The 23,389-nt window shown below is 53.3% G+C and overlaps 2 protein-coding genes across 2 annotated transcripts in view; one reads left to right on the top strand and one right to left on the bottom strand.

Moving 5' to 3' along the window:
- The window catches only part of SLC16A4 (solute carrier family 16 member 4), a 39,063-nt gene extending 22,951 nt beyond the window's left edge, over nucleotides 1-16,112 (top strand). The window contains exons 10-12 of the mRNA XM_054395759.1: nucleotides 10,542-10,716; nucleotides 11,753-12,304; nucleotides 16,011-16,112. Of these exons, the coding sequence (XP_054251734.1) occupies nucleotides 10,542-10,716; nucleotides 11,753-12,304; nucleotides 16,011-16,112 (829 nt within the window). The remainder of the gene's footprint in view (nucleotides 1-10,541; nucleotides 10,717-11,752; nucleotides 12,305-16,010) is intronic.
- Nucleotides 16,113-18,433: 2,321 nt separating this feature from the next.
- Nucleotides 18,434-21,346, bottom strand: RBM15 (RNA binding motif protein 15). Its single transcript, XM_054395932.1, has one exon. It carries the CDS (start codon nucleotides 21,341-21,343, stop codon nucleotides 18,434-18,436), a length of 2,910 nt encoding a protein of 969 aa, XP_054251907.1. The 5' UTR covers nucleotides 21,344-21,346.
- Nucleotides 21,347-23,389: the final 2,043 nt, after the last annotated feature.

Genomic DNA, 23,389 nt, shown 5'->3' with positions numbered 1-23,389 from the left:
AAGGGGAGAAAATTGTTCCTCATGGCCAACCTGAACCTCCCCTGGGGCAACTTGAGGCCATTTCCTTGTCCTGTCAATTGCTTCTTGGGAGCAGAGCCCAACCCCCACCTGGCTCCAGCCTCCTCTCAGGAGCTGCAGAGAGCAATGAGGTCTCCCTCAGCCTCCTCTTCTCCAGGCTGCACACCCCCAGCTCCCTCAGCAGCTCCTCCCCAGCCCTCTTCTCCAGACCCTTCCCCAGCTTTGTTTCCCTTCTCTGGCCCTGCTCCAGCCTCTCAATGTCCTTCTTGAAGTGAGGAACCCAAAACTGACCCCAGGACTCCAGGTGTGGCTTCCCCACTGCCCAGTCCAGGGGCACAACCCCTGCCCTGCTCCTGCTGCCCACAGTGTGGCTGACCCAGGCCAGGCTGCTGGTGGCACCCCCTGGCTCATCTCCAGGCACTGTCAACCAGCACCCCCAGATGGGCACCACCAGCCTTTATTATTTGCAGTAATTCTGTACCCTGCTCTAGCTCAGATTTCCTCCTCCAAAGAGGCTGAGCAACCCAGTGCCTGGCATGGGAAACTGCTCCCAGCTGCCCTGCAGAGTCCTACCATCAGGCTTGGCAGGTGGGAGAGAAGTCTTCAAAGCAGCTGGGCAGGCTCAGGGTGATGTCTGCTGGTCAGCCACACTTCTCTCACACCTTGGCCTGAGAAGGCAAGCACAGAACAGGTGGTTTAGCTCTCCTGGCAGCTCTGAAAGCTGAAAGCTTTCCTTTGCTTGCAAGAGAGACCTGAGAGAAAGAAGCAGCAGCAGTGCTGGGAACTTCTGCCCAGAGGAAGGGTTCTGTCTTTCCCCCCATCCCATGGAAGTCATCTTGCAAATCACCTCCCACAACCTGTTTTGCACAGCAAAGAGCAGCAGAGGCTGTTTGGAGAGAAGGCAGAAGCAGGGTTTGCTGCACCACAAAGGAGGTTCAGGCTGTAATCTCTTGGCTTGGCCAGGAAATCCCCTTCCTGCCTGCTCCCCCAGCCAGCCACAGGGTAGAGGAACTGAGCAGCTGTGGCTTCAAAGGATCTTCAGCATGAACAGCACTGAGCTGCAGCAGGGTGCCTGCCCAGGGCCTCCCTCCTGCTCCTGGCAAAGCAGCAGCCCAGCAGCAGAGGACTGCATTGCCTCCTGGTCTCCAGCCTGCCTCTGCCTCTGCACCAGCAGCTCTGGGCTTTAGACTGCAGAGGAACCATCGAATCCCAGCACGGCTCAGCTTGGAAGGGACCTCACAGATCATTTACTCCAACCCCCCTGCCACAGGCAGGGATGCCTCTCATCCTCACCCAGCTGCTCAAGGCCTCATCCAGCCTGGCCATGAACACCTCCAGGCAGGAGGCAGCCACAGCCTCCCTGGGCAACCTGTGCCAGACTCTCACCAGCCTCACACTGAAGAACTTCTTCCTCAGCTCCACTCTAACCCTGCTCTGCCTCAGCTTCAAATCCTTTCTCCTTGCCCTGTCTCTAGATGCCCTCATGGAAAGTCTCTCTGCAGCCTTCCTGCAGGATCCCTTCAGGTCCTGGCAGGCAGCTCTAAGGTCCCCCTGGAGTTTCCTCTCCAGGCTGCACACCCCCAGCTCCCTCAGCCTGTGCTCACAGCAGAGCTGCTCCAGCCCTTGGAGCATCTTTGTGACCTCTTCTGGCCTCACTCCAGCAGCTCTGTGTCCTTCTGCTGGGGACACCAGGACTGGAGGCAGGATTGGAGGTGAGGTCTGAGCAGAGCAGAGTCAAGAGGCAGAACTCCTCTAACACTAACAACCTCCTACAGATCTTTCCAGGAATTTAACTTGCAATAAAGAAAGTAACCTCCAAACACTCCTGGACAGCCTCAGGATCATCTTTTGCACTCCCAGTGCTTGGGGTCACTCCTGCACTTGGATCTTGGGGTCACTCCTGCACTTGGATCTTAGGATCATGGACTCACAGAACTGTTGAGGTTGGAAGAGACCTTTGAGATCCCCAAGTCCAACACTCACCCAGAGCTCACAACTCCACCACTGCTGCTGAGCCACTGCCACTGAACCACCTCCCTCAGCACCACAGCCAGGTGGCTTTTAGACACCTCCAGTGTTCCATGGGCAGGGACACCTCCCACCAGCCCAGGCTGCTCAAGGTCTCATCCAGCCTGGCCTTGAACAGGGAAAGGACATCCACAGCCTCCCTGGGCAACCTGTGCCAGTGTCTCCCCACCCTCACTCTCAACAATTTCTTCCTCATCTCCAGCTTCAATCTCCCCTCTTCCAGCTCAAAGCCATTAGCCCTCCAAGCTCTTGTCAGAAGTCCCTCCCCAGCTTTCTTGTAGGCAATTCAGGTCTGGGTGAGCTCAAAAAGCCTACCAGGAACCACCTCTTGGAGCTCTGAGAGAAGGGTAAGGAGCAAGAAATTCTGGGTTTAACCCTGGGACACAGGAGGCTCCACCTCAGCAGGAGGAGGAACTTCTTTGGTGTGAAGGTGCTGGAGCCTGCAGCAGGCTGCCCAGAGAGGTTGTGGAGTCTCCTTCCCTGGAGACATTCAAAAGCCTCCTGGATGTGTTCCTGTGTGACCTGCCCTGGGTGATCCTGCTCTGGAAGGAGGTTGGATTGGGTGATCTCCAGAGGTCCCCTTCCAGCCCCTAACAGTCTCTGATGTTTATGACCTCTTGTTGGTGACATCTGAGTGACTTTAGGCACAAGATGCACAGCCAAGACTCACTGAGGTGAGAGACAGCAGCTTTGCAGGACACTCAGTGACCAAAGATTGGGGAGAAAAAAAGAAAATAATCATCAGAATTCAGATTGAGAAGGAGAACAAAAAAGCTTCTTCACTGCTGCAGCAGGCACAGATCTGGGGGTTGGGTGGCCCCAAACAAGTGGCTCCAGCTCCCAACACTCCTGAGGTTTCTGCTTTCACCTTACTGGGAAGCTGCCCAGCAGAGGCAGACTGGGGAGTGGGGTTGATAGAACACAGCTAGAGGTGAGCCAGAGTGTGCCCAGCTGGCCAAGAAGGCCACCAACAGCCTTGGGCTGGATCAGCCACAGTGTGGCCAGCAGGGCAGGGATTGTGCCCCTGGGCTGGGCACTGGGGAGGGCACACCTGGAGTCCTGGGCTCAGTTTTGGGTTCCTCACTCCAAGAAGGACATTGAGAGGCTGGAGCAGGGCCAGGGAAGGGCAACAGAGCTGGGGAAGGGTCTGGAGAAGAGGGCTGGGGAGGAGCAGCTGAGGGAGCTGGGGGTGGTGAGGAGAAATCAACTGGGATGGAGGACTGGAGGCTGAGGAGAGACCTTCTGGTTGTCCCTGAAATGAAGCTGGAGCCAGGAGGGGTTTGGTCTGCTCCTGCTAGGAATGAGTGACAGGAGAAGAGGAAATGGCCTCAAGTTGCCCCAGGGGAGGGTCAGGTTGGCCATGAGGAACAATTTCTTCCCCTTGAGGGTTGTCCAGGCTTGGCCCAGAGCAGTGGTGGAGTCCCCATCCCTGGAGGGATTTCAGAGCCCTGGAGCTGTGCTGCTGAGGGCCATGGCTTGGTGCTGCCCTGGCAGGGCTGGGTGAAGGCTTGGCCTGGCTGATCTGCAAGGGTTGAATCCTCACCCCTGAAGGTGTTTGAAAGCCACAGAAGTGTGGTGCTGGGGGCCCTGGTTTAGCCCCAGCCTTGGTAAGAGTTCAGCAGTGGCTGGAGTGGATGATCTGAAAGGGCTTTGCCAACCAACCCAGTTGTGTGGTGACACCACCAAGGGCCATCCAAAGCAGCTGGCTGAGGATGTGACACAAGAGCAGCTTCCAGCAGCAGGAAATGAGGCTGCTCTTCCTTTGCCAGAGGTCCTGTGGTTTGGGCTCTTCCCTCACCCTCACCTCCCCCCCTGCTGCTGCTAACAGCAACACTCAGCTGCTTTTATCTTTCCTGCTCTTGTTTCCCCCTCCTCCCTGCCTGGAACACCACCCACAGAGCCTTGCTAGGCTGAAATTCAGCAAAGCCTGACTTAAAAAGTTGCACTTCCAAGAGGAAAGCCTCCCCAGAATGTCAGGAGATGTTTGCTGGGGGTTGGGTTTGGTTTTTTGGGTTTTTTTTTTTTTGTTTGTTTGTTTGTTTTTCTTCCAAATTTACCTAAATATTTTCATTGAAAATAGGAATCCCTCAGCTGCCCTCCTGAAAAAAATTAAACCAGATGTTGACCCCAGAAGTTTTAGCTTCAGCTAAGAGTTGGAGCTGTTCAGTCTGGAGAAGAGAAGGCTCCAGGGAGACCTCAGAGCAACCTTGCAGTACCTGAAGGGGCTGCAGGGAAGCTGGGGAGGGACTCTGGCCAAGGGCTGGGAGTGCCAGGATGAGGAGCAATGGATAGGAAGCAGAAAAGAGCAGATGTAGGTTGGATGTCAGGAACAAGTTCTGCACCATGAGGGTTCTGGAACTCTGCAACAGGTCACCCAGGGAGGTAGTTGAGGCTGGAGATAGTCAAGGTCAGGCTCAACAAGGCTCTGAGCAACCTGATCTAGTGGAGGATGCTGACTGCAGGAGGGTTGGACTGGATGAGCTTTGCAGGTCCCTTCCAACCCATCCCAACCCATTCTGTGATTCTATGATGGGGGCTGGGAGAGCCCAGTCCTGGGTACCCCAAACCCTGTGACCAGCCAGCTGGGCTGCAGCTCCCTTTCTGTGCTTGAGGTGTTGGAAATCAGTTTCCTGCTGGTTTCTTAGTCACAGGAGGGTTGGTGAGATATCCTTTGCCTCTCCTCAGCCAGCCTGCAGCCCTTGCCCTTTCTTGCCCATGTGAGGACTATCTGTAGGGGAAAGCTTTGCCAAGCTTGGTGGTGACTTAGGAGGCAAAGTCTGTGTGGCTTTGGAAGAGGAGACTTTGACCCATGAATGGCTTCTGGAGTTGGTTTTGGCCATGAGCAAGAGCTGCCATCTCCTTTGGGCTTACCTCAGGCCTGGAAGCTTTCCATAGAGTCATGGAATTGTTCTGGCTGGCAAAGCCCTCTGAGGTGATCCAGTCCAACCAGCAATCCAACCCAACCCCACCATGGCCACCAAACCATGGCCACAAGGCCACACCTTGCTTGAACACCTCCAGGGATGGGGACTCCACCACCTCCCTGGGCAGCCTCTTCCAATCCCTGACCTTTCCATGAGGATCCTGCTTTTGGCAGGAGGAGGTTGGACCTGATGATCTCTGGAGGTCTCCTCTAACCTCTAATGTACTGTGATGCTGTGGTTCATGGAATGGTTTAAGTTGGAAGGAACCTTCAAGCTCATCCAGTTCCAACCCCCTGCCATGGGCAGGGACACCTCCCACCAGCCCAGCTTGCTCAAGGTCTCATCCAGCCTGGCCTTGAGCACCTCCAGGGAGGAGGCATCCACAACCTCCCTGGGCAGCCTGTGCCAGTGTCTCCCCACCCTCACTCTCAAGAATTTCTTCCTCATCCCCAATCTCAATCTCCCCTCTTTAAAGCCATTCTCCTGGAGCCACTTCAGGCTCTGGAAGGCTGCTCTAAGGTCTCCCTGGAGCCTTCTTCAGGATGAACAACCTCAGCTGCCTCAGCCTGTCCTCACAGGAGAGGTGTCCCAGGTGTTCAGTCTGCTACTGGGACACAAGTTGGTCCAAAAAGAGCAAAAGGGCTTGGTGAAAGCCATCTGAGAGGCAGGAATGAGTCTGTGCTGCTCTGGCTTGGTGCAGGGATCACAGACTCATGGAATACCAGGTAGGAGAGGACCCCAGGGGGGTCATCTGCTTTCCTGTCCAAAGCACAGCAGAAGCAAGCTGGGCTGGCAGATGTGGAACATGAAGGGCTTGGACTCATCCACCCCAGAGGAGCAGCACAAGAAAGAGTGACATAGAATCATAGAATGGTCTGGGTTGGAAGGGACCTCTGAAGGTCATCTGAGTCCAACCCCCCTGCAGGCAGCAGGGACCTCCTCAAAGCCCTCCCCTTCAAAGAACCACAGAATGCTTTGCTTGGACAGAACCTTTCAAAGCCATCTGCTTCGACCACCACTGCAGTGAGCCATCTGCAGCCAGAGCAGGCTGCTCAGAGCCCTGCCCAGCCTGACCTTGGGGGATTCCAGGGATGGGGCATCCACCACCTCTCTGGACAACCTGGGCCAAGCTCTCACCACAGAATCATTTTGGTTGGATGATACTTTCATGACCACCAAGTCTAAACATTCACCCAGGCACTGCCAGGGCACCACCAAACCCTGGCCCTCAGCACCACAGCTCCACAGGGATGGGGACTCCACCACTGCCCTGGGCAGCCTGTTTCAGTGCCTTGCCCCTCCCTGCAGCAGCTTGGGTGGCTCCTCCTGCACCAAACCTCTGCCTGGGCTGGCAACAGTGCTGGGTCCAGAGCTGCAGCACCAGATGCAGACCTGCAGGCAAGGACCCAAAGCAATCCCTTGGCCACCTGGGCTGTAACCACCAGCAGGGCCCACAGGGCAGCTCCTCTCAAACAGCAAAAAGAGCTTAACAAGAACCTTTGGGAGACCTCAGTGGCTCCATTGACCTCAAAATCCTTCTGCAGCCCAGATGTGTCCTCAGGCATCCCTAAATGATCCAATTTTGAAAGGCAGCACCTGCAGATGGAAGGAGAGCCAGGCTGAAGGATCCCTGGGCTCACAAATAGCAGAAGTTCCAGGGAAAACAGCCAGCTCAGGGCAGGATTCAGTTGCAGACGTGGCTAAAAGCCAGCCTGAGGCAATCCCTGGATGTGGGGACAGGAAACACTGAAGCTAGCTGAAAATCTCCAGAGCTGATTGCAGAAGTAGGTATGAAGGTCAAGGCAGGGAAATAAGGAGATGAAGATTCTAACCTAAGGCTGAGCTGTGGAAGCCAAGACAACTCAGTCTGATCCTAGGGACCACACAGGGGACCTCAAACACAAAGCCACAGGCACAGGAGCTGGGCTGGGAGGTGGCAACTCATTAGCTCACAGAATCACAGAACCTCAGGGGTTGGAAGGGACCTCTGGAGATCATCCAGTCCAACCCCCTGCCAGAGCAGCATCACCCAGGGCAGGGCACACAGGAACACAGCCAGGAGGGTTTTGGATGTCTCCAGAGAAGGAGACTCCACAACCTCTCTGGGCAGCCTGCTCCAGGCTCTGTCACCCTCGTAGTCACAAAGTTTTCCCTTCTGTTCCCCTGGCACCTCCTCTGCTCCAGCTTGCCCCCAGTGCCCCTTGTGCTGTCCTTGGCCATCCCTGAGCAGAGCCTGGCTCCATCCTCCCCACACTGCCCTGCACATCTTTATCACCAGCTGTGAGGGCAGCCCTCAGGCTCCTCTGCTCATAGAATGGCTCAGGTTGGAAGGGACCTCAGAGATCATCTACTCCAACCTCCCTGCCATGGTCAAGGACACCTCTCAACTTAGCCCAGGTTGCTCAAGGCCACATCCAACCTGGCCCTCCAGGGAGGGGGCAGCCACAAGCCCCCTGGGCAGCCTGTTCCAGACTCTCACCACCCTCACACTGAACTTCTTCCTCAGCTCCACTCTAACCCTGCCCTCCCTCAGCTTCAAACCATTCCCCCTTATCCTATCTCTCGTGCAAATTCCCTCTGCAGCCTTCCTGGCAGGATCCCTCAAGCCTTTCCTCAGCAACACCATCACCTTCCACAGCACCCACACCTCTGTCCTCCAACCACATTCGATTAACACATCCCTGAGGACAACAAAACAGCTTTGTGCCATCATGTCCCACGCTCCCTGCTCCTACTGCAGGCACCTCAGCTCCAGCAGCCCGGGAACAAACAGGATGAACACCAGCAGCCTCTTGTTAATCTGCCCCCAGGGATCCAGCACACCCAGAGCAGCTGACCTGCTCCCTGCAGCAGCTTAAAGGTTTACCTCACCCAGCTCTCAAGCCAGCTATAATTAAACTCAGCCACCCAGCTAGGAGACAACAACTGAAGGAGACACAACAGAACTCCCAGAGCCATCAAGCCAAGACTCTTCTAACTTCTCTCCCTGTTTGGTGGTTGTTTTTTTTTTTCCCAGCAGATGCTTTGCCTGCTCCCTCGCACCAAAAGCCAGACCACGTGTGGAGAGGAGTTAGAGACTCAAAGAATTGTCAGGGTTTGGAAGGGACCTCAAGGATCATCCAGTTCCAACCCCCCTGCCACAGGCAGGGACACCTCACACTACATCAGATTGTCCAGAGCCACATCCAGCCTGGCCTTAAAAACTTCCAGGGATGAGGCTCCTGCTCAGTAGCTGCTGGCTTCTCATCTCCTCTTGGGTGAGGGTAGAGGATGAGGGGAAACCCAGCTCCTGAGGGGTGGTAGGACATGGGGTAAGAACTTTGGGTTTCTCTTTTTGGAGGCTCCCTGAAAACATCTTTCACAGGATCACAGAATTGTCAGGGTTGGAAGGGACCTCAAGGCTCAGCCAGTCCCAACCCCCCTGCCATGCCCAGGGACACCTCACACCACAGCAGGTTGCTCACAGCCACCTCCAGCCTGGCTGCAAAAACCTCCAGGGATGAGGCTTCCACCACCTCCCTGGGCAGCCTGTGCCAGGCTCTCACCTCCCTCCTGGGGAAGAATTTCTTCCTAGCATCCAATATCCTCAGAAAGCTTTTGCCATTCCACAGTAAACCAGCAGCAGGAGGGGAACAGAAGCTTGTTATTAGCACAGAGCAGAAATCTGGCCATCTAATGGTTTAAATTTCACTTATTAATTCAGCTGTAGCTGGTAAAAAGCACAACTTGGAAAGGGAAAACAACAATAACAAGAAAAAAAAAAAACAAAAAAAAAAAAAAAAAACCAACCCTGAAAAGTGTGAATTCCACTAACTGGATCCTGACTGAGCTGCTCCAGTTGCTTCCTGCTGCAGTGCAGTTCATTAGCTGCTTCCCTTCACCAATCCACTTTCCCCAGAAGCCTCCTTAGCCAAATTAATATGGTGCACACCAAGAGCACTTAATTAACCCTTCAAAGGCACTGCCTGTGCCCACAGCCTGGTGCCACCTGGCTCTAACCGATTCAGAAGGCTGAGGAGCAGACCCCAGCACACCCAAAGCTCCTCCGAAGCCAGTGTGGGAGAAATCAGCCCACACCAGATCCTGTGGTACAGGAGCACAGGGAATTGTTTGGGTTGGAAAAGGTCAGAGTCCAGCCATCAACCTAACCCCACCAGGGCCATTAAACCATGTCCCCAAGTGCCAGGGCCACAGGTTTCTTGAACACCTCCAGGGATGGTGACTCCACCACCTCCCTGGGCAGCCTGTTCCAATGCCTCCAAGTCTCCAGGAGAAATCCACAATGTAAAGGACACAGGGAACAACCTCCTGGTTAAATACAGAGGGAGAGCTAAGGCAAAGAGAGACCTCTTAGACTTCTTCTGGAGCAGCCACCAAAGGCCCTTGGTCTTAAACCAGGGCAACATGCCAAACACACCAAGTCAAAGTGTACCCAAAACCCACCCAAAATCTGGCTACCCCCAGCAGCTGACTCCAAGCTCTCCAGCTCCTCCAAACCACCTTCACCTGGCTTACTCTAACAGACCATTCATCTCCTCTTGACATCCACCACCCAACCAAGCTTAAAGAGGTTGAATCATAGAATCATTGGGGTTGGAAGGGACCTCAAGGATCATCCAGTTCCAACCCCCCTGCCATGGGCAGGGACACCTCACACTAGATCAGGTTGCTCAGAGCCACAGAAGCATCCTTCCCCTTATTTACTGCCAGCCCCAAACCTTTTGTACACCACTTTACATCAGAGTCAGAGGTCAACATCTCAACAGAACATGAAACACCTTGCAAAACGCATGAATTGGAGCTACAAAACATCAAGTTCCAGAAGAAAAGGCATCCCAGGAGTACTCCCTCCCCTCATTCCCAGCAGCAGTAGCTACAGCTCTCCCCCATTTACAATCCAACAGCTTCATTTCAATGCTTGCCACACCAGCAGCCCGGAAAACAGGGAGAGAGCTTGGCCCAACCATGGCTTGGCTTTGCATAGACAGTCCAGAACACAGCCCAGCTCCAAAGAGTATCCTGGGTTAAAGCAGTGTTAATCCAAGCAGTTCATCCAGTTCAATCAACAGCTCCACCTTACCAAGCTCAAAACCTGGAGTTTTATCCCCCCCCCCCAAGTTAAAGCAGAGAAACTTCCCATTTTCTTTCCCAGGAAGCCTCCAAAGCAAACCCAGCAGCTCCCTCCAAGTTTACTCCAGAGCGGGATAGGAGCAGCAGGTGGATCGAAGCCATTAGTAGCAGTTAGTCAGACTGGGAGGAGAAGAACCACACTGAGGTGAACAACAAAAGCTCATCATCTTCTTTTCACAAAAGACAATTCACTTGAAGCTCTGGAAACCCCCTTACCTGGCTGAGGGATTTGAGAGAGCTCTCTCTGCCCCAGGAACCATGCAGGGGACAACCACAGCATCCTTTGCTCGACAGGCTCCCCGCAGGCAAGCGCCCATCCTGCAGAAGGGCTGGAGGCTCCGCCGCGTCCCACGGGAGAGGGATTTTTAACCAAGGCAATCAAAAGGGTCAAAACAAAGCTGCCACTTGGGAAGGTTGATCTTCAAAGCTTGCACTTCACAGCAAACCTCTTAACAAGCATGAGAAACCAACAAGGAGGGGTTCTGAAGCCAACGATGCAGCAGTGTCAGCCTCCTCTCGCCGCTGGCTCGCCGTCGGGTCGACTGCGCCCCCGAAGTCGCTTCTCAACCGCAGCAAACAACCGGAGTCGGCCTCCTGCTTTCCACACACCCCCAAAGTAAACCAGGAGAAGGCAGCAAACCTTTCCAGCTGCCTCTGTGTCTGTGTGTGTGTGTTTGGTGTTTTTTTTTGGGGGGGGGGGGAAAGTGTTGTTTGGTTTTTTTTTTTTTTGGGGGGGGGGGGTGGTGGTTTTTGGGTTTGCTTTTGGGTTTCGTTTTTTTATCCTCTCCCCATCTGTGACCACGCAAAGAGGCGACCGCGGTACCCGGGAACACGAGCAGGGTGCATGCACATCCATGGAACCTCTTTTGGGGGCTTTTGGGTTGGGTTGGTTTTTTTTGTCTTTTTTTTTTTTTTTTTTTTTTTGGGTTGGTTGGTTTTTTTGGGTTTGTTCAGGGGTTTTTTTTTTTGGCTTCCAAACTTTGGTCAACCGCCACGGAAAAAAAACAGAAGAACCAAAAAGAAAACCAAACAAAACAACAAAACCTACAAACAGATAAAAAAAAGTCTTGAAACAAGAAAATAATTGGGTTTTTAAAATGACTGACTCTAGGCTCTCAGAGGAAACTCTTCTCATCCATTCCAGCACTGAAACCCAGCAGTGCTGCGAAGCCCCCTGGAGATGCAAGGTGCGACCTCAGGTGCAGCAGGCAAGGTTTTTATTTAAGCATCACTTCTAAAAAGCACCTTTTAAAGGACTCATTTTTCCTTTTGTCAAAGGTTTTGTTTGGGTTTGTTGTTTTGTTGTTGGTTTTTTTTTTTTCTTTTCTTTTGAACCTCCAAAGCATCAAAGAAGCAACCACTGACTTTTTTTGGGGGGGTTCCTCTTCAAACTCATCAGAAAACAAAGAAACGGAACCAGAACTAAAGGCAGAAGTGGGTTTGGATCAACAAATGAAATCACCAACTGAAAACAAAACCAAAAAAACCCCAAAAACCAAACAAAAAGAGCAAACAAAGAAATAATTAAAATTCAGGAACTCCACAGCTCTTCCAAAAAATAAAAACCAATGAAGCCCCAAGACTTGGATACGGTTCTGAGATGCAGGGTGGTGGTTTGTTCCCCTGCTTCTTGCACCATTTTCCTCGGCAAGGTGAGGAGGGACAGCAGCAGCTCCTCTGTCAAGGTGAGGAGGGACAGCAGCAACTCCTCTGTCAAGGTGAGGAGGGACAGCAGCAGCTCCTCTGTCAAGGTGAGGGGGGACAGCAGCAACTCCTCCGTCAAGGTGAGGAGGGACAGCAGCAACTCCTCTGTCAAGGTGAGGGGGGACGGCAGCAACTCCTCTGTCAAGGTGAGGAGGGACAGCAGCAACTCCTCTGTCAAGGTGAGGGGGGACGGCAGCAACTCCTCTGTCAAGGTGAGGAGGGACAGCAGCAACTCCTCTGTCAAGGTGAGGAGGGACAGCAGCAACTCTGTCAAGGTGAGGGGGGACAGCAGCAACTCCTCTGTCAAGGTGAGGAGGGACAGCAGCAACTCTGTCAAGGTGAGGAGGGACAGCAGCAACTCTGTCAAGGTGAGGGGGGACAGCAGCAACTCCTCTGTCAAGGTGAGGAGGGACAGCAGCAACTCCTCTGTCAAGGTGAGGAGGGACAGCAGCAACTCCTCTGTCAAGGTGAGGAGGGAAAGCAGCAGCTCCTCTGTCAAGGTGAGGAGGGAAAGCAGCAAGTCACCCCCTTTTTTAGACACGTTTTTTCCTCTCTCCTCTCATAGCAAAACCAAGGAGGGGGTAGCACAGAGCAAGGCAAATCAACTCTTTAGACTTTGGGTTCTTTTGTTGGGTTTGTTTTTTTTTTTTTTTTCTTCAGATTTTGGTACACCAGGCAGGCAGGTCAAGAAAAAAAACATCAGCTGTTTGCTTCTCTCTGCTTCTTCCTCACCAGGAACCCAACAGCTATCAAGAGATCAAAACACCGAGCAGCAGCAGCAAGGCAAAAAAAAATTTACCCCTCCTCCTCCTCCTTCTGCTCCTCCTCCTCCTCCAACCAAGTTTGTCCTCAATTCACTTGCAGGCAGAAAACCCCATTTGGGTTTTTGTTTGGTTTTTTTTTTTAGTTGGTTGATTGTTTTTTTTTTCCTCAAAAGAAACCATTTATTGAGAATGAAAACAAAACTCAGCTCAACTTTGGGAGCAGCACCGGTTTGGAGTGACAGCTACTTTACTTTTCTTTTTGTGTGTGGTTTTTTTTTTTGTTCTAAGCTGTGTGAGCCATAAAAAGGGTAACTCCTTTACTCTTTTTTTTTTTTTTTTGTCTTTTTTTTCTTTTTTTTTTTTTTTTTTTTATCCAGCAATCTTGTGTACACAGCACAAAGCAAAGAGGTCATCATCATCATCATTTTTTTTTTCCACTTAAAACACGGGCAAATTGGCATCACAATAGCAGATACACAACTGTTTGGTTTTTTTTTGTTTTAACCTTTTTAAAGCTGCCTTATTTTTTTTTTTTTTTTAGTAAAATGCACAAATACTAAACAGAGAAACTTTTCTTCCATCCACCAGGCCTTATATGATGGAAAACTCCACATCAAGCCAACAGCCTTCTTATCCCAAAAGTCCTTTTTTTTTTTTTTGTTTTGTTTTGCTTTTTGTTGTTTTGGTTGGGTTTGGGGTTTTTTTTTTAAAGAGCTTGGTGGGGGTAGCCCATTGTGGTTTGTCTTCTGCAGTCCACCCAGCTTGGCTTGCAGGAGGGAAAGCAAAATGTTATTTTTAATACAAAGGTATAGAACAGAATTTTTCTCTTGGGTTGGTTTTGGTTGGTTTGTTTTGTGGCTTTTGTTTTGTTTTTTTTTTGTTTTTTCTTTTCTTTTCCCCCCCTCCCCTCTCCCTATGGCATCCAGATGAACACAAAAGAGCAAAGAAGCCTTTCTCAAGGATATTCTACTTGGGACTTCCAAAAAACAACAACAACAACAAAAAAAGCACCAAAACCACCTGGCAGGCACCAAAAAAAAAAAAAAAAAATCAACAACCCACCAAAACACCTTGAAATGAAGTCACCTTCTATGGAGAGATGCATCACAAGCAGTGCAGGACCAAAGTTAAGCTTTACAGTACTGCTGATCAGTCAACTTGCAATGGGATAACAATGAAATAATTCAACCAGGTGAAAAAAAAAAATACAAAAACAAGAGAATTCCTCAGAATTCCCTTGAGTTTTCCTCCACAGAGCATCTCCTGAAGGCAAAAGATGAAATGTAGTGTAAAGGTTTTGCTCTTTTTGCTCTTGTTTTGGCTGTAGAATTCTACAGGCAGGCAAACTCCAAGAGGAAAAAAGAAAAATAAAAGACCAAATCCAAGACACATCCTTCCATCATTTACAAATTGTTCCTAAATCCAGGCATCAGCATCATTTCCACACAATCAAAACACTGCAGCAAGTTGAAATATTTCAAGGAACCATTCTCTGGAGGGCTGCTTTAAAGTCTAATACAAGGCAAAATAAAAATCAGCTCTTCCTTCAGTTTAGGATTAGCTGCAGAGTAACAAAAAGGGGGAGGATAAAAGGGGAAAGAACCCCAAAAAACTCTCTAAGTACATGGCAAGAATTCTTCCAACCCTTGGCTCTCTTCAGCAGCAGCCTCCCCAGGAGCACTGCCCTCAAACACTGCTTTGCTTTAAGCCAGGAACTAGGATTTTTTTCCAAGCCATTTTTCCCTGAGTCCTCAGAGGTTTGGGGTTTGGTTTTTTTGTTTGTTTGTTTTGAACCTATTTTCCCATTTTTGGTTCCACTCCTCCTCCCCTTAAGGCCTCTCACCTCGGTTACCACCAACCAGATGGTTCCTCAGACCAAGAAATGTCAAATGTCAAACTCTGCCTCCCTCCTCCACAGGGGCTGAGCAAGTTGTCACCTGAACATTTCAATCCTTTAACATCCTTGTGAAAAGAAAAGAGAGAGAGGGGGAGATTTGTCTGCTTGGCAAGTAAAAACCTTCTCCCCTCTCTCCAAAGTTGACAAGGATGTGTTGGAATTTGGAACCTCTGGAGCTTCAGGGGAACTCTGGAGCTCGAGGGGGGAACCCCTCTGGAGCAGACAGGGGGAGCTCCAGGGGAGCCCTCTAGAGCTCCAAGGGAACCTCTGGAGCTCACCCACAGTCCCAGCAAACCTGACACCAGAAGGGAGCAAACAAAGTCCCTGGCTGGCAGCCAAGGAAGTTGCGTAAAGTTTCCAATTAAAAACAACCCAAAACAAAACAAAACAGAAAAAAACCAAACCCAACACAAAACAAAACCCACAAAAAAAACCAAAACAACGAAAACCTTAAACAAAAGGCTGAGTCATTTGAGGTTCTTTCCCCAAAGCATTAAGCCTCCACTGTGAAATGATTCAGGAAAAGGACATCCTTTTTTTCATGCTTAATTCAAACAAACAAATGAAATAAAGAGGAACATCATCAGCTGCACCCAAAGGCAGGAGAAATACTGAGCAACATAATAATGCCAAACACAAACAGGAGAGCTCCAGGCTGCTACATCTGGGTTTGCTCTACACAGAAGTGGTGTCAAACTACAGACTTCTCCTCCTGCTCAGCTCGGGGCTGAGATGACTTAGTGGGCACCGACCGCACTGCAGAGCGAAGCGGAGCCCACCAAGCTGCACTGCAAAACCTCAGCACTGGCAAAAATCATTACCCCCAAAAAAGAAAAGAAAAAAATGTTGCCAGCCAATTGTTTTAAGAACCCTCAAAGGGTGTTTAAAAAAAACCCCTTCGCTTACAAAAAACAGAGCAGCAACCACACAGAAACCAGATTGAAAAGAAGCAGGGACTCCAGCAACCAACCAGAAAACCTGGAGTCAAACGCAGCCTCGCCTGTTCCTTCTTACCCTCTGGCACAGAACCATTTTCATTCCCATGGCAGCTGCAACCACCACTGTTTTACGGGGGGGAGGGGGGGGGGAGGAAAAAAAAACAAACCACCTAGACTTGTACCTAGGATGTTCTTCCCAAAGGCTTCCCACACATTGAGCTACATTGACCCCAAGTTTTCTGGGATTTCAAAGCAGGCACCTGCCGTGCGGCAGCCCAACAAACACCGCTCCTCCACCAGGTTAAGCGTAATGGACACCAGCATCAATGCTTCTGGGCTGGGGAGGTGGGGGGGTTTGTGGTCTTGGGCAGGTTTGAATTCTCAGTCTTTCAAGTTTCTTGCCTTTAAAAGTCACTCAGGTCAGATGCACCAAAAAAAAATCCACTCTAAGCACAAGCAGCACTCCTGGGGAGTTGGGTGTTTGTTGCTCGCTCGCCGCCAGGCGCCTGCCAGAGCTCTTTGCTGGCAGTGGTGAAGGCTCTGCCTCTTCTAAAACATCAACGTGGGCTTTAGCAGTGTCATTTGGAGGAGGTCTCCTTGTTAATAGGAAGAAGAACAGCTGGACTCTGCCATCACATTCACACTGAAGGACAACCACCCAGAAACGCTGGGATTTGACCCTCAAAAAACATTTAAGAGCATTAAATGAGGTTTGGACCTTTCCGTTCAGAAAGAAAAAGTCACTACAAAAAAAAAAAAAAAAACAAACCACCAAACCCAGCTCAAGCTGTGCTGCCACATTCATGCTTGGGCCACTTAAATCTAGTGATTGAGGTCAGATCAAGGGAATCAAAGCCCACCTGAACTCTCTCTGCTGAGTAGGATCAGTGCAGGAGCACTATAGGAACATCTGGGTTGGTGACAGCAGACCTCAAGCGAGGCAGAACATCCCAACTGCTGCACCCAGAAAAATACACTCAGGGCATTTCCTCCTTCTGCATTTTGAACTTGATTTTGTGTGTGTGTGACTGAAACAGAGATCAACTCATCCCCTTACCCTTTGTGTGTCATCTGAGGCAGAATTCAACTCATCCCTTTATCAAGGGGCTAAGGAACACAGGGGAGGGTTGAGGGAGCGAAGCAGCATCGCCTTCCCTCACCCAGCTCCCTGCAAAACGTGGCTAAGTGCAAGGCTACATTTGGGGGTTAAGTGCAAGGTTACAATCTGGGGGGTGGGGAGAGAGGCTAAAGTCAGATGGAGAGCTCAGATCTGCAGCTTGCTGCAGCATCCTTTTGGCTGTTAAACAAAACAAGAGGGATTTAGATCCCTTCTTGCCTCCTAAGCTTCCTGGTTAAGCTGGAAGAAAGTGCCCAAAAAAAAAGGAGGAGAGGGGGGAAAGAAAAATTGAACTAAGTTCTTTGGAAAAAACCCAAACTCGTTTCGAGAATGAAAATTCAGCATCTTGGGGTTAAATTTTGAGGACTTTCTCCAAGCTGCTGAAAGCAACTTTAAAAATGCTAAACCTCATGTAATGCCCATGGCACTGTACCAGAACAGTCCCTTAGCAGGCAGCAGCTCCTTGCTATTAACAAAGAGGTAAAAAAATAAAGAAAAGTTAATGAGAACTTGCATGTAATTAAATTATCACAGAATTAAAACCATCTCTGGAGAGAAGCTCAAAGAAGTTTGCACTGTGGCACCAGAACCTTCCCCTCTGTACCTGCAATTCATGGTGGTGGTGGTGGTGAGGAGGGAAAGGGAGGAAAACAAAAAGAACAACCCAAGGCAGCAAAACCAAAACCCCAGGAGCTAAGTGAAATCAGCACCTCCTTGTTCCTTGCACACCAGACATTCATGGCTTGTAATAAAGTCCTCAGCTATCAAACCAACAGTTTGTCACTGCTACAAACCCAAAAGTGCATATTATGGGATACAACTCAGAAGGACTGAAAACAAAAAAAAAAAGAGGAATACAGCTGTGAAAATAACCCAAAGAACCGAAAGCAAGTCTTTCAGTGCATGCAGTTTGAGGGGCTGGATGAAAACTGTTCAACAACATGAACACTAAAAAAGGAATTCCCAAGGTTCTGCCCCTTGGAAACCAGACAGCAGGTGCTGGTCACCTGAAAGAACATCAACCTTGAGCCAAAGCAGCTCCCATTTGGGTTCCTGAGGGGAGATCATGCAGGCCATTAAAAAAAAAAAAACAAAAGTCACACTGGCCTGAGGGCCTTACAAAAAGTTCCAAGGATTCAAAACACTTAAAAAAAAAAAAAAAAAAGAATAAAATAAATCCAAATAACCAAAAAGGAACTGACACCAGGCTGGGACTTTGTGGGGTGGTCTTGTTTTTGTTTTTTTGTTTTTTTTTTTTTTTCCCCTCCACTTTCAGCTATTGAGTGCTTCAAATCTGGGCTTTTAGCTTTGTCACTTGATCAAGGATGAGCTTTAAGAAAAAAAAAAATAAATAAAATCCATGAAATGAAAAAAGGACACCAATCAAAATGAGTTAAAAAAACAAAGGGAGTTTAGCCTTCCCCATCCCTCTCAGTTGTTTGGGATTTTTTTTCTTTTCTTCCCCATTTTTTTCCTTTTTCTTTTCTTCCCCATTTTTTTCCTTTTTCTTTCCTTATGCAAATCAAAGCAGGCCTCACTTCCCTGCTATACCTTCCCCCCCAACAACAAGGTGGAGGGGAGATGGGGAAATCCTCAAAGGATTCTACTCACACTAATGGCTAAACTCAACCTTGCTGGCTTCTAACTTCATAAAAATAAATGTTAATAAAAGAAAAAAAAAACACAAAGGTAAAAAAAAAAAAATCAACAACACAACAAAACAGGTGGGGGGGGGGGGAATAATAATAAAAAGATAAAAAAGTCACCTAGGAAACAAAGATCTAACTTCAAATCATGACAGGGCTGGCTAAGGCTGTATCCCATAGCACCTGGCACACACTGGAGGGGCTGTGTGGAGGAGGAGGAGGAGGAGGCGGCAGGGTTGGGTACAGAGACCACCAGGAGGGACCTCATTAAGACGCCCCTCGGACAATGATCATGACCAGATAGTCATCCTCTGATTTGGCCAAGGCCTTGGCCGTGGAGTCAAGGAACTGCTGGGAGAAATCGCAGGGGGGGAAGGCGTGCAGGACCCCGCTGTTCTCCTTGTCTTTGTTCCCCCCCACGGGCAGGCTGATCACCCCAGCAGCCTGCTTTTGCTTTAGGTAGGACACCAGATTCCTGAGGGGCCTCTGCGTGGAGGTGGTGGTGGTGGTAGAGGTGGTGGTGGCGGAGGGCTCGGCAGCTCCGGCCGGGGAGCGGTTGTCTGAGGCTCCGGGCACGGCCAGGAGGATGGCGTAGCCGTTGGGCCCTGCCACTTTGATGCGCCGGTTGACCTCGTCCAGTTTGGGCTGGTCCAGACGGAGCCGTTGGGTGATCTTGAGCTGAGCCACTTTGCCACCAGTCGCTCCCTCCACCAGCAGGCTGCTGGCCACGCCGAGGTCCCCCTGCAGCAGGTGCATGTTGGAGGGGAAGTTGCTGTTCTTCAGCAGGAGCATCCCCTGCCAAGCCAAGCAGAGCTTGGGGGCTCCGCCGGCTTGGGACGCTCCGTCCTGCTGCTGTTTGGGAGGAGGGGGTTTGAGGCGGGAGGCTCCTCCGCCTCCCTCTGCGGCACGCTCGTCCTTTTTGGCTGGGCTCTTGCACTCCTGGGCAGCGGCGGTGGCACCACCGCCGCGATGCTTCCGCTCCCGCTCAGCCGAATTCTTGCGGTCGCGTTTCTCGTTCTGCCCCCGCTCCAAGCTGCCCCTCCGGGATTCCCGGACGGGAGAAGGTCGCTCCAAGAGGAGCAAACGGGAAGAGGAGCGCTCCAGGTCGCTACTGTAACGCTCCCTCCCCACCAGGAGCTCAGGGCTGCGGTCAGGGGGCGAGGTGGTGGTCAAACAGTGGCGCTTGCGGGAGGAAGAGGAGCGCTCGCTGTCCGGAGAACGGTCCAGGTGCCGGCTGCCATCCTCCACCAGCCTCCGTTTCCTAGGCTGATCCCTACTACTACTGCCCAATTCCCTCTCCCCTCGGTCCCTCTCCAAGGACCAACCATCCCGGCGGCGTTCAAGGCTTTCCAGTGGGTCATAGGCAGCTGCCCGGTTACTCCTATCCCGTACAGGAGGTGGGGGAGGCACCCACTCTGCCTCGGGATAAAGATCTCTGTCTCGGTCTCTATAGAGCAAGGGAGGCGTCCTGTCCCGGGCCCCCCGCAAAGGATCAGGAGGGGCTCCCCGGTGAGCCCCGAAAGCAGCCGCCTCCGCCACCAGCTCGTAATGAGCGGCGGGCGGCAAGGGCAGGGGCTGCAGGTAGGGCTGCTGGTACCGGTGCTCGGTGTCGGCAAAGTCCACGCGGAGGCGGCGGTCCGGCCCCCCCAGGGGGAAGCCTCGCATGTGGGTGCAGGCCGCCTGTGCTGCGTCCAGGCTCTCGTACTGGATGTAAGCCCAGGAATCCCCTTTGCGGTAATCGATGGTGCGGATGGTGCCGAAGCGATCAAACTCCCTGGCCAGGGCGGCCAGCGGCACCCAAGGCCCAAGGCCACCCACCCACAGCCTGGTAGTGGGAGTAGCTTTCCCATACCCGATCTTGATGGGGTTCCTCAGCAGCACCTTCCCCGACATGGCCAGCTTGGCCCTGTGGGCCATGTCCAGGTTTTCAAACTTAAGAAAACCATAGGTGCTGGTCTGCCCCCGCCCCGGCCTTTTGATGTCCACCTCGGTGATGACCCCGAAGCGGTCGAAGGCTCGCCGCAGGTCCGACTCGCTGACGGTGATGTCCAGGTTGCCCAGGAACAAGGTGCGGTTGGCTCTCTGATCGTCCTCGGGGCTGATCTCCTCCTCGCCGGCCGCTCCAGCGCCGCCGCCTCCTCCTCCGCGGAACCCCCCGGCAGCAGCCACCCCGGCCACCCGCTCCAGCCCGTAGGCCGGCCGCACTCGCGCGTCATAGAACCCCCCGTAGTCCCTCTCCCTCTCCAACTCCCGAGGCAGAGGGGGCGGAGGCGGCAAGCGGCCCAGGGCGAGCTGCTGCAGCCGGTAGTCACGGTAACCCAGGGCCCCGCCGCTGCCGGCGGGTGACAGAGCCCGTTGCGTCGCCCCAGCTGCGGGGTGCCGAACCGCGGCCGCCGCCGCCGCGGCGGCCACCCCTACAGCTGCCGTGCCGTAAGGAGACTCCTTGTCCAGCAACGCCGGGGAACGGCTGCTGCGGCGCCGGCTGCCGCCTCCAGCGCTCCCAACGTAAACGGCCTCGATCTTTAACGGGCGGTCGTAGAGGACGAGGCGGCCGCGGGCGTGTTTGGCGGCACGGGCATCCTCGGGCCGGCGGAAGTTGACAAAGGCCACGCGTTCGTCGGCGGCGCCGGTGCCAGGCGGGAGGCGGCTGATTTTGACGCTCACGTCGCCGAAGCGCTTGAACTCGTGGAAGAGCCCGTCCTCCACCGCCTCGTCGCTCAGCGCGGAGCCCAGCTCGCTGATCTTCAGCGTCTTGTACTCCCCGCCGCCGCCACCCGACTCGGAGGAAGAGGAGGAAGGAGCCGCTGCCGGTGCCCGGGACTCACCCCCACCGCTGCGGCTGCTGCTACTCCGCGACGCCTCCGCTGCTTTACCGCTGCCGTAACCGTGTCGGCTGCCCCCGCCGCTGCTCGCCGTCGCCGCCCCGGCCTCGTACTCTCGGCTCCCGGCGCGGCTAGCTTTGTCCGGGTGGGGGCCGCGCCGGCTGCTCCCGCTGTTGCTCTCGTTAGAGGCCGCCGCTGCCGCTGCTTTCCCGCCGCTGCCGTTGGAGCCGCCGGAGCCGCTCGGTTTCTTGCTGCTCCGCTCGCCCCGCACCGATGAAGAGGAGGACGCCGAGTCCTCGCCGCCGCCACCCCGCGAACGTTTAGCTTTGGCCGGCGAGCGCTCCTTGCCCTTCATGGCGGCGGGCGGCAGGGGCCCCTCCCGCCCCCGGCCCTGCTCCCGCCGGCGGCCTCACCGACTGACTGACCGCCGCGCTCACGCACCCGCCGCCATCTTGGAAGCCGCGGCGGTAGCGAGCCCCGCCCCGTGGGCGCCCATTGGCCGCTCGGCGCCAGCCCGCCACCCTCGTTGGCCGTCGAGCGTGTCACCCCCACCCTCCTCTCCATCGCCGGGCGGAAGGTCCGCCCACTCCCCCCTTTGCTATTTCCGATTGGTTCATCGGGCTGTCCTTCCGCCCGCCGGCCTCGCGCGCCCGCGAGGAGGGGGCGGGAAGAGCCGCCCACCCGCTCCACCCCGCCCCGCTCGCTCATTGGAAGATTAGAAAAGGCGCCGCTTTCTGATTGGACATCCTTCTCTGTCAATCGCAGGCGTTCAGCCACGGGAGAATGTCCCCTGCTGATAGGACATTGCGCCGAATTCGGCTCCTCCTTTTGATTTGCTCTCCTACGTGCCAATTATACTGGTCCCGCTGTGGCCCCGCCCCGCGGTTCCCATTGGCCCGCTCGTTCGGACGCGGGTTCCCATCGTCCTTCTCAAATTCTCGCGAGCGGCTTTTTCCCGGCTCCCTTTCTTCATTGGTCACCGATAACCTTCCCTACGAGCCTCTGATTGGCTGCAGTCTACGCCGCTCCCGGAGAAGCGCGGGCTGCTGCCCGAACCCTGTTCTTCATTTATCATTGGGCGAGAAAAATCTCCCTGGGCATCTGATTGGACGCAGTCAAGCAGCTTGCTGATAGGCTAAAGCGGCGAGCAGTCACGCCCGTTCTGGCGCTGATTGGCGGAGCGGGGTGGAGGGGGGTTCTCCGGCAGAGTTCGCTGTGCGGCCGCTGCTGAGCGCTTAGGCCGCGCCTGGCAGTGTCGCGGAGGGGAAGCGCGGGGTGGGTGCTGTGTGTGTGTTCCTCCTGTCCCCTCAGCCCACAGGGACGCGGAGGCGCCTGGGGGCTAAATGCCGCTGCAGCGGGCTGGGGTTTAGCTCCACCGGAGAGGGCAAAGGAGCGTTCGAGGGGGTGCGGCTCTGCCCTCCCCCCGTGTCCTTGCCCAGGAAATGCAGTCAAGGCTCTGCTGGGGTGGCTGCGGGAGCTCCGCAGTGTGCCGGGGGCAGTCCCGCGGCCCTGCCCTCCCCTCCTGGGCGTCTGCTGGGCCGGAGCAGGGCCAGGGCTGCATGGCGAGGTCAGGCCTCGCCCTGCTGCTGCAGCACTCGAGGCCTTCACGGCGCTGGCAGGGATCCCATGGGAAGCCTCCCGGAAAGCAGCGACGCCGGTGGGGTTGGATCGTGCTGATGGATTCTGGCTCTCACCGGCAGCTGGGGCTCAGCAGGTGCTTGGGGATGGGGAAGAACAGCTTTGGAGGTTGGCTCAGGGCTGCTGTGATTCCAGGTGAAAGGAATCCACTCCTCATGGGCTGGAGGCAGCTCTAGTCACAGAGTCACAGAATCAACCAGGTTGGAAAAGACCTCAGAGATCATCAAGTCCAACCTACAACCATAGAGTCACAGAATCAGCCAGGTTGCAAAAGTCATCTCGGAGATCATCAAGTCCAATCTATGACCACAGAATCATAGAATCAACCAGGTTGGAAAAGACCTCAGAGATAATCAAGTCCAACCTGTCACCCAACCCCATCTAATCAACTAAATCACTGAGTACCACTTCCAGGCTTATTTTAAACACTTCCAGGGATGGTGACTCCACCACCTCCCTGGACAGCACATCCCAAGGGTCAATCTCTCTCTCTGGGAAGAATTTCTTCCTCACATCCAGCCTGAACCTGCCCTGGTGCAGCTTGAGACTGTGGCCTGTCCTCCTGTCACTGCCTGGGAGCAGAGCCCAACCCCCACCTGGCTACAGCCTCCCTTCAGGCAGTTGTAGAGGGCAATGAGGTCTGCCCTGAGCCTCCTCCTCTCCAGGCTGAACACCCCCAGCTCCCTCAGCCTCTCCTCACAGGGCTTGTAGTCCCTGTGTTCTGGGTTCCCACTTCTGCCAGGGCTGACACAGAAGCTCTTGT

Source organism: Indicator indicator, chromosome 35, assembly GCF_027791375.1.
Source record: "Indicator indicator isolate 239-I01 chromosome 35, UM_Iind_1.1, whole genome shotgun sequence".
Classification (NCBI taxonomy): domain Eukaryota; kingdom Metazoa; phylum Chordata; class Aves; order Piciformes; family Indicatoridae; genus Indicator; species Indicator indicator.
This window is presented reverse-complemented; position numbering and strand designations above follow the sequence as displayed.

Coding starts and splice junctions, on each gene's coding strand:
- RBM15 (XM_054395932.1), bottom strand. CDS start 21,343: ATGAAGGGCAAGGAGCGCTCGCCGGCCAAAGCTAAACGTTCGCGGGGT.